Genomic DNA, 11,300 nt, shown 5'->3' on the forward strand with positions numbered 1-11,300 from the left:
TCCCAGCAGGCACACTTTGCTCCACCTCCCCCCTCTTGTGATTTGATGATGTACCGTCACGTGACTCAGGCAAACACGCAAGCAGCCAGCAGCACACACACACACACACACACACACACACACGGAGCAGGAGGAGGGCATGATCTGCAAATAGGCTTTAAATAGTGACCCCACAAATTCATACAAGCATATAAAAAATCATGCGGACGAAAACAAAAAAGAAAAGATAATTATCTACTACCGTTCTCTAAAAGGGTAGTAGATCATTTTGTGCACTTTGTTTATTTAAGAAACAAATCCAGACATGACACTTTATGGGGAAAAATTGTTTTTGTTACTGTTCTATTGTTTCTGAACAAAAACTTTTGTTATGATAATGTATTTTCTATTGACCTATAAACTTTACCCACAGTCTGTCCTGGGTTTTAACTAATTAATAATCCAAAAACACTAAAAAGTCATGAAAATTCATTCAGATTTAGCAATTTGATGATGCATCCAACTTAATAATTTAAAAAGTATCGGTGTCGGTATGGGTATCGGCGATACTGGCCCTGTATTTACTTGGTATCGGATCGATACCAAATCATGCAGTATCGCCCACCACTATGTGCAGTGTTTTGTAATGTCTTAGCTCTGTTTTTTATTTTTACTTTTTTAATTTCTTATTTTCTTTCTTTCTTTTGTATGTACAAATAGCTACATACATTTATTTCTTTATATACATGTTCGAAATAAAATTCATTCATTCATTCATTCATTCATAATCAGACGCAGTGGCTCAAAGACTGCAGCTGGAGACAACAGAGGCTCCGCTGACTACGACGTGTCTAAAGTCCCAGCTGAGAAGAAGTCCAGGTACAAGACAGATGAGGCCTCTGCCCCAAAGATAAGGATTTACAAAGATGGGTATGTAGTATATATTATTGTGATTATATATTTATATGGATATTCATGAAGGGTATATATGGTATATATATATATATAGGTGTATTATGTAGTTAGATTATTCGTGTAGCTACAAACTGAAGAGTAGTTAAAAAGGGATGGGAATTTTTATTTATTTTTTAAAAAGTGTTGTACTTCTCCCACTCCTTGAGTGGAATGAGATCGATACTTTAGTTTCAGTCTTTCTCCTGTATGCACTGCTGCAGTTTCATCAAAGAGCGACCTCTGTCTGAGTCAGTCCTCACAGCAGGCACACTTTGCTCCACCTCCCCCCTCTTGTGATTTGATGATGTACCGTCACGTGACTCAGGCAAACACGCAAGCAGCCAGCAGCACACACACACACACACACACACACACACACACACACACACACACACACACACACACACACACACAGAGCAGGAGGAGGGCATGATCTGCAAATAGGCTTTAAGATAGTGACCCTCACAAATTCATACAAGCATATAAAAAATCATGCGGACGAAAACAAAAAAGAAAAGATAATTATCTACTACCGTTCTCTAAAAGGGTAGTAGATCATTTTGTGCACTTTGTTTATTTAAGAAACAAATCCAGACATGACACTTTATGGGGAAAAATTGTTTTTGTTACTGTTCTATTGTTTCTGAACAAAAACTTTTGTTATGATAATGTATTTTCTATTGACCTATAAACTTTACCCACAGTCTGTCCTGGGTTTTAACTAATTAATAATCCAAAAACACTAAAAAGTCATGAAAATTCATTCAGATTTAGCAATTTGATGATGCATCCAACTTAATAATTTAAAAAGTATCGGTGTCGGTATGGGTATCGGCGATACTGGCCCTGTATTTACTTGGTATCGGATCGATACCAAATCATGCAGTATCGCCCACCACTATGTGCAGTGTTTTGTAATGTCTTAGCTCTGTTTTTTATTTTTACTTTTTTAATTTCTTATTTTCTTTCTTTCTTTTGTATGTACAAATAGCTACATACATTGATTTCTTTATATACATGTTCGAAATAAAATTCATTCATTCATTCATTCATTCATAATCAGACGCAGTGGCTCAAAGACTGCAGCTGGAGACAACAGAGGCTCCGCTGACTACGACGTGTCTAAAGTCCCAGCTGAGAAGAAGTCCAGGTACAAGACAGATGAGGCCTCTGCCCCAAAGATAAGGATTTACAAAGATGGGTATGTAGTATATATTATTGTGATTATATATTTATATGGATATTCATGAAGGGTATATATGGTATATATATATATATAGGTGTATTATGTAGTTAGATTATTCGTGTAGCTACAAACTGAAGAGTAGTTAAAAAGGGATGGGAATTTTTATTTATTTTTTAAAAAGTGTTGTACTTCTCCCACTCCTTGAGTGGAATGAGATCGATACTTTAGTTTCAGTCTTTCTCCTGTATGCACTGCTGCAGTTTCATCAAAGAGCGACCTGCTCTGTATTTTATTTTACTTTTTTAATTTCTTATTTTCTTTCTTTCTTTTGTATGTACAAATAGCTACATACATTTATTTCTTTATATACATGTTCGAAATAACATTAATTCATTCATTCATTCATTCATTCATTCATTCATAATCAGACGCAGTAGCTCAAAGAGTGCAGCTGGAGACAACAGAACCTCCGCCGACCATGAAGTGTGTACAGTGCCAGCTGAAAGGAAGTTCACCCGGTGTAACACAGATGAGGCCTCTGCCGAGACCAGCGCTGCCTGTGCTAAACAAGAGTCAAGGGATGTCTCAACAACAGACATTGCGTCTGTGACCATTGTTGCATCAACTGAGCTCGTGTCCCAGTATAGTGAGGTGGAGGCTGACTATGCTGAGACCAGCGCTGCCTGTGTTAAACTACTTGAGTCCCAGTGTGACGAGAAGGAGGGTGCCCCTGCTGAAACTGAGGAGTGTAATACCATGTCCCAACGTACACCTGAGCCAGAGTCCCAAGCTGCACCGGTGTGTGAAATGTGTACCGATACACCTGGATATGCTGAACCTGTGATTGCATCCACAAGTCTTGCATCTTTGCCAGAGTGGTATGTGTATATCATCATCATCATCATCATCATCATCATTGTGTTTCTAATTATACTGGTAGAAGCTATACCTTGTGGTGCTTTACTGACAATGTTCCTTCCTTTTTTATCTTACAGTAACAGAGACACTCACCAGGAGAGTTTCATCGATGTAAGTGAGTGCAATGAGAGACTATGGAATTTCCAGTCCAGTTCAGACACGCATGCTGCAAGCGTGTTCACTATTCCCACGACAGTCCCTATATGCCAGCCTAAATCGATATACGATTATGGAGACGTGTCTGCGTCTGGCTACGTTAACCTGTTTCCTGCAGAGCAGACCTGTGAGTACGCGTCACAAGACGTGTCACAAGACTCCTCGACCCGAACTTTTCGAGTAGAAGACCATCACCCACAAGTACCTTCAACACCTCGACATCTAACGTCCCACCAGCAAGTGCCTGCTGAAACACAGCACCAATTACCTCTGACACCCCAGCAGCAGCAGCTACCAATACATCACCGTGACCCTCTACAATCTCAGCAACTGGTATTCCTGCAACCACAACTACCACCACCACCACCACCACCACCACCACAGCCTCAGCAGTGTCAGGGTGTAAGTTGCGACATCTTCCAGCCAGTTACACCTGTACTACAGCATTCAATATTCCAATTCCCAACCGAAGCTGTAGTAGCTGTAACACACCCAGAAGCCCCCCACACTCTCACTCCACGGCACAGCTTGGAGAGCCATGGTGAAAACATCACGTTCAGCGATACTCTGCTGGCTCTGATAAAGCAGTCGCTCTTGTGTGCCACCTGTAAGACAACCTTCAACAGAGCGGTTATCTGTCAAGAATTCTTGATTCAGTTCAACAAACCCATCCAATGTGTATGTGGTTGTGTAATCTGCACAATATGTTACCACGCGCACAGAGGATGCAAGGTACACAGTGTAGTGTCTCAACGCGGCACCATCAACACCACAGTCAGCAGGTTTGCTAATTATCCTGATATGGCGAACATAGGAGTGTGGGAGCTCGAACGTGATCCAACCGACCGTTTCAGGACAGATGACAATGTCAGCAGATTCGCTCGGAGTATCTTGGACACCAACGTTGGGCCTTCTCTTGAGAGTCTGCAAAGCGGTACGTGTAATTTTTATTCTATTTTCCAAGCTATACATTATTCATCTATCAACTTGGCAATTGAAACTGTTGTTGCTTCTCCATGCAGTGTTCAGCCACCTCATCACCGCGAGAGATGAGATGTCCTTCACGTATTGGGCAAACGCACGAATGCCAGAAGAGACGGCCTACAGATATGTCTGCATCCCTCACGTTCCGGGTTTCTGGGATCACATTCTGGTGGGAACCTGTCCGCTGCCCAACACGGAAAAGATGATTGGTCCTGATGACTACTTGCCTAAATTGTTCAACGTATCCCTTGGTTCATACCGATTTCACTGGAGCTGTTTTGTGTTGAAAAGACAGATCATCTTGGCTATGTGGTGTTCGGCTGTGTCATCAGCAGGGCAGACTGAGGTATTTCCACTTGTCCATAAAGATTTGAAAAACATTACCACAGGCTTGGAGTTTAGAGAGATGGTGGTTTATCTGTCTCGGTGGTTTAAAGTTCAGTACGCGACACCAACAGACCGGTCCCTGGCTATAGTCTTAGATTGTAAACCCTCCGACGGTTCTAGTGTGGTTGACGTGATAACTGTGCTAGCTTCGAAGAGTGGGATGGTAAGTGTCACCCCTAAATACGTAAAACGTCTGGTCATCCATGATACAGACTACACATTCAATCGCAAGCTTGCCAAGACTATATTCACTTGCCCTCATGGTGAAGAGTTTGACGGTGACAGTGTAGACCAGCATTGTATTGACATCGTTGGTGAGTTTAGGGACTACGACGAGGACAGTTATGGATCTGCACAGATATGTACCAACACAGCGGTTTATAGTTTCATTTAGATATGACCTGTGGTCATGGTCAAGTGGCTGTAGGAGTAGTTGTAGGTTTTGTACAACCAATATATACAGTAAATGTGTCCTCAACAAAAGGGATAACGGTTTTCTATATTGATATGTGAAACACTGGAAATGTATCTAACCGTGGGTGTTGTTCTAACACCCCTCCCTATGAAATGTACACACAGAGATTATGTAATATTGACAAACCATGTTTTTGATATCTCTTCATGTCTGCACGCTTTTATTCACACTTGTCAAATGTACACCTTTGTGTTTGTAAGTGTATATGATAACATTGTGAAAATAAACACAAAGTGGAACTTTGTTGGAGATTGTATATATGAACGTGTTGTTGGACTCGTTTTTTTTTGTGATGATGTGATTTATATTTCTGTTGTGTCACCAACAGGACTCGTATTTGTCAAGAACGTGACCATGGAGCAATTCTTCCAACCATAGCTCATATTGTCAACCTTCACAAACATCCCTCCATCTTTGCCTCCCTGGCTATATAGACACCCTTGACTGTCTATATCCATCATTTGCCTTACATCTACCATGCAAGATTGTACGCAGGTGGATAGCGAGGTCAGTTATTGTGTCACATGTGAGCATAAGAGCCATCGTCGGCTGTGTGCAGAGACAATTAAAGCGCTTTGCGCCCAGGATACCGGTGTCGACGCTGACCCCTCCGACTCTTGGAAGAGTGTATCTGATTCTAGATACCAATCCTGGTGACTTGTTGGAACAGATAGATGAAGATTTTGAGAAGGCCTATGACAGCCTGATTGTCGTCTGGTTGCTTACATTGAAACCTTTTATATATCACGACATATTAACAATAATAAAAATAGTTCCAAATCGCACATGTTGACACTCCTATGAGACGACCTAACCCGACACGTCCACCATGTCTAACATCTTGGTTAAAAAACAGCAGGATGACTTCACAGGACTGTGTGCTGCTGAAGCTACAAGACTTGAAAAGGACACACGTGAGCTTCTAGTCAACCTGACTGGAATGGGCTGGACATGTCCTGGGTTTCAACTTGCGTGCACCGTGAGACTTACAGACATCCGCAGATACAAGATTACCGTGACCTGCGAAGGCTTTCCGAGAGTTGATCAAACCCTGTTTGAGATACACAAATGCCCAGGGAGAGAACACAGCTTCCAATGTCTTATTCACAAAGTACAGGCACCATCTGTACATTATCTGGAGAAGGCGAAAGCTATTGTGAAAGAGCCTCCGAACCCGTTCATATCGGAGTTCTTGGGCCCAAGAGAAATGGACAACGGAGACTTTGATTTGGCAATGACTTTGACCTTGGATCACAGTTTAACGTATCACACCAACATTGAAGTGAACGACAACTGTTCTGAGGCTCTCAAGTGTGTCTTGACAGAAGGGGACCCTCAGGACATGTCTACGATCTGGAATCCCATGAAGACTGTTGTTTATTATGTAGTTTACCACACCTTTGCAGCGATGCTACAAGAAAACCTGTGACTGTGTATGAAGATGAATAAAAGAATGTGTTAACCTGACTCTCTCTGTGTGTGTGTGTGTGTGTGTGTGTGTGTGTGTGTGTGTGTGTGTGTGTGTGTAGTGACTCTTGTTTGTAGTTGAGGTACGCTAAAGCCACCCTGACAGAGATGTAACCCTCTAGAAGTTTTGCGACTTGATGGTTCACTGTAGCATTGATTTGTCACATACACATTGATACATCCAATGGGGGTTCCAATTTATTCAGATTCAGGCATCATAAAAGCGATAGGACATGGATACAACTGAGGCTGCAACTCAATATGACTCAAGCACCCTAATGGCAAATTCAAGAGGGGTTTATCACAACAACGTGTATGTGGATTATGTTGTCATTAGAGGGGGCAAACAGGAGATTTGTGCGTATAACCTTTTTATAAATGCAACTGTGGTGAATGAACACTTTAGCTACAGTGCAGTATTAGACCTAGACGAAGACACAGACACGGACACAGACACAGACATAGACACAGACCTCTCACCCGGAGGACAGTACACAACTCCTTTGGAACAAGAGCAACTCGTCAATGGCTACACACAGCACATAACTGACAAACTGAAGCCTCTTCTACTGTCATCCCCGTGCAACCAACGCAGCGTACTCTTTGTGTCTTCCAGTATCATACCCAGACAATTGATCGAGATCACGGGGGCTAGGCCTGAGGTGATAGTCCATTTTCTCAACTGTTTCCGTAATGTGTACATGGTGAACGGAGAATCTTTTTGCAATCCTACTTTTACGGACAAGTGGATCACATCATCGCTCCCTGAACATCTACGGGTCGCTCACACTTCTCTGGATGGTTACATACCAGTGACATTAAAAGACTCGAAACAGGTTTATCTCCTGGGAACTCTTCAGAAGGGAGGTAATGGATTAGACAGGTATCTCCTGTACAAGGATGATCATATCACGTACATCGAGATGGCTCATTATGTCTACCGTCTCAATCTAAGAGGGACTAATGAGGACTTTCCGAGAAATCCCTACTGCGAGTACACTATAGGGTCGTGTGGCATTTTTGACGTAGTCCACGAATATCATTCACTCAAAAGTGAGTTTGTGCTGACCAAACTAAAGACATTGTTAACATATATATTTGAATACTGTGTATAATGTAAAGCATTTAGGGATTAGTGTAATGTGTTGCTTAGAATACTAACATCTTGTGATTGACACAGCAGTGGTTGAGTGACATGTGAAACCCTGTTTGGTTCGACTTACATACACATGTTAAAATCTTAAAATCCCGTGAAAAGTGAGTGACTCATCTAGAACTATCCTCCGAACACATGTTCATGACCATGTAAAACGGTTAACCAACAGACCTATCAGTTGGACCAAACCTATGCAGTTGGACCAAACCTATGCAGTTGGACCAAGCTTATGCAGTTGGACCAAGCTTATGCAGTTGTACAAATCGGCCATTTTTGCATGGCTGGGTGGTGACGAAACTGGGTTCAGCACACATACAAGGGCGCTACTGCTCCTGAAGTAACACTCACTGCGAGGAGACTCAGAATTGGTTCACAGTGTGTAAACCCAAGCGCTATGAGGATGTACATTCCTATCACAATGACTCTACTGTGCATTGCTGCGACAGTTGATTGTTGTACCCTGACAAGGATGAAAGGTCTCACGAAAGAAAGAATTGAACCGGTCACCGTAGTTACGAAAGGTCTCACGGAGAAAAGACTTGAACCGGTCACCATAGTTGGTACAGTGGGTAGCACTGTCACGCTGCCGGGGTACTTGCAGAGTCCTAATCAGTTTTTCCAGAAAGACCGAGAACCCATGTTCGCTATTTACCAGATATACGAGCTGACGATGAACTCTCTGGGCTACCAAGTCAACATTCGCTTTCTCACGTGTACAGACGAAGGCATGTACAGGATTGGAAAGGAGACTTTCTATTTGAGAGTAAACAGTGATACGTGTGGTATGTTTTACTACACTGCCAAGGTTGACACAGGGACGAAGGCTGCAGTCATTGCCCCGCTCCAGGGTGTCATTCGAATCTCTAGGCTAGCACAATACCACAATAAGCAAATGTGGAGTTTAAACGAAGTGTGGAATGACACTATGAGCAAAGAACAAAGTCTGGGTTCCTGCTGTTTCCTGGTTGACAACGGGACAACATTTCGTGGATCTGGAATTGGAATTGGAGCTGATGCATCGTCCTGGCAGTATTACATGTATCAGAGACACGGAGAGGTCAACGCAAGCTGCTCAGATGTTCAAGTTGCTACATCCACACTTCCTACTGCCGCAGCAACTACAACGACAACTACAACGACAACTACAACGACAACCAGACAACCCATTAGAGTACCGGATCTCAAGGAGCTGGATAGTGTCGAAACGGGCGCAGGCCTGGTCAACGTGAGTGAAGGTACGTTGTGCGTTTTTTGGTCAGTTTCATCATGATACTATGTAGCTTTTTATTACAATCACATCTCTCTCTCTCTCTCTCTCTCTCTCTCTCTCTCTCTCTCTCTCTAGATATACAAGACATCGTGAGGATGATGGACGAACTTGAAAAATCGTGGAGGTCTACTGGGAATACTTTCAAACCCTACAGTGTCATGATAGTCATTGCAATGACGATGCTGATTCATACAATCGTGTTTGAATAGCAGACAGCCTGTCCTGCAAGCAGATATACCACAGTTATTGTGAGGATATACAATGTTTATTTTTGTTGGTATTGTAAACATACATGCATCATTGTACAATGAATAATGTACAAAATAAATGTGAATACAATGAACCATTTCTATGCAGTCCTGGTGTTGTTTGACTAGAATCGCTTGCTCGCTTGTCGTCGTCGTTGTTGTTGCTGAATCTGGTGTATGACCATATTTTTGTCTTCCTCGGTCATATGAGCAGCCTGCACCCATTCTTGGTCTTGCAGCAGCTCATGGGCCAGGAGTCTCTCATTCTCACGGAAAGTCAGTAATTGAAGGACGATTCTTCTCACTAGAGTACACTCCATCACGTTGGGCATTACATCGTCAATGTCCCAGGAAGTGACTGGTGCACTAACATGGTTTCTTGGACACAAAGTCTTTACAATGATGTCGTACGTGGACACAGTTCCACTGTCATTATCACGCTCCGCGAAGACAACCTTTCCTTCCATCGCATCTGCTATCATCACCCCCAGACTCCACATGTCTATGGCACAAGTGTAATCTTTCCGACTGGTGTCTGGGGCGTCACCAAACAGTTCTGGGGCTCTGTAGGGCTCCGTTACCACATTTGGACTCATCCGTTTGGAGGATTGTCTCGAGAGGCCCATGTCTGCCACCTTAACGGTCAGATCTTCTGTCAGCAGCACATTACGAGGTGTCAAGTCCCTGTGTATTATATTACGCCCGTGCATGTAAGACAGGGCATTGGCCACCTGAACGGAAAAGTGAGCCACAAAACTCAACGGAATCACCTGTACTGCTTTACCAAGGTCGTAGTAGACTTTCAGACCATGTCCATTGTGAATCACTGTCAAGGTGTAGGGAACGTAGGGCATGAGCATGGCGATATTCTCACCGTCAATGAAAAGATCGTGTATCTGAATCACATTGGGGTGACCCCTCAGTGCACTGAGACAGGAGAGTTCTCTCACGGTCGCATCCTCTACGCCAATTGTTGAATCGTTCTCTACAATGTCTTCATCCTCTACCACAGGGGGGTTGTGACCCCTCGGTGCACTGAGACAGGAGAGTTCTCTCACGGTCGCATCCTCTACACCAATTGTTGAATCGTTCTCTACAATGTCTTCATCCTCTACCACAGGGGAGTTGTGACATTTCAGAGCAAACGCCTTTCCAGTCTTCAGACACGTGACTTTGTACACAGTTCCGTATGCGCCTCGGCCAATAATGGAGCCTTTCTGGTAATTCTCCATTTCTGAAAGTGAGACTGTTGCTGACGCAAAAAAAAAAACAAAAACAAACAAACCCCAAAGTGTTTGAAGGATTAGATACCCTGTCAATATGATGGTATTATATACTGCAGTGGTTTGGTTCGATGACCAGACCTTTTCCCTGTATTGGAAACGACTATAGCAGTTGGACCAAAACCTCGATGGTCGGACTAATCCCTGTATTGGACCCAACTACAGCGGTTGGGAAGCTGGGGACACACACAGAGCGTACTTAAAGTCTCTGTGTTGTTGCTGCAAAGGTTGTCAGCAGCCTGTGTCACCACGCAGATCGGTATGGAACAACTCTCCACCACCCATGTAACATTTGAAAATGCTACATTCAACAATTCTACGCTCTTCACTAGTACGAACTACCCGTCAGGTTCGCATCACTATCTCTACGAATACAGCCGCACCTTTTACATCCCTCTTCTTCATGGACTCGTTATGATCACAGGCTTGGTTGTCAACATGTACATGATAATCATGATCTCTCGTAAGGACTCAGCTAGGCGTGTCCGTGATCTCGACGTGTTCTTTTCACATCTGGGAGTCTGTAACATGGCCACTTTGCTGACTTTGCCTGTGTGGGTCACTCAGATGATTCTCGTGAAGGGCTGGGTGTTTGGCTACCTGGTGTGCAAACTGATGACAGGAGTGATGACAGTGAGTACTACCACTCTAAAATACCGTAAACACATACTCAAACACACGCCTGCCTTTCAGCTCATCTAAAGAGATTTGTTTTGTTTTTGTTTTTTTGTGTCCCCACAGTTCAGTTTCCAGTACGGCATATTTCTCATGGCCTACATCAACATCGAAAGATACATGAAGGTGGTGAACAACAGGTCAACACTCAAGGGCCTGGTC

At 43.2% G+C, this 11,300-nt stretch overlaps 1 protein-coding gene across 1 annotated transcript; it reads right to left on the minus strand.

Moving 5' to 3' along the window:
- Positions 1-9,305: 9,305 nt before the first annotated feature.
- Positions 9,306-10,412, minus strand: LOC311253946 (cyclin-dependent kinase 2-like; the record flags this gene model as incomplete). Its single annotated transcript, XM_084384393.1, has 1 exon — positions 9,306-10,412. The coding sequence occupies one exon, from the start codon at positions 10,410-10,412 to the stop codon at positions 9,306-9,308; it is 1,107 nt and encodes a 368-aa protein (XP_084240519.1).
- Positions 10,413-11,300: the final 888 nt, after the last annotated feature.

The sequence above is a fragment of the Pagrus pagrus genome, assembly GCF_965226575.1.
Source record: "Pagrus pagrus genome assembly, contig: HAP1_SCAFFOLD_82, whole genome shotgun sequence".
Classification (NCBI taxonomy): Eukaryota; Metazoa; Chordata; class Actinopteri; order Spariformes; family Sparidae; genus Pagrus; species Pagrus pagrus.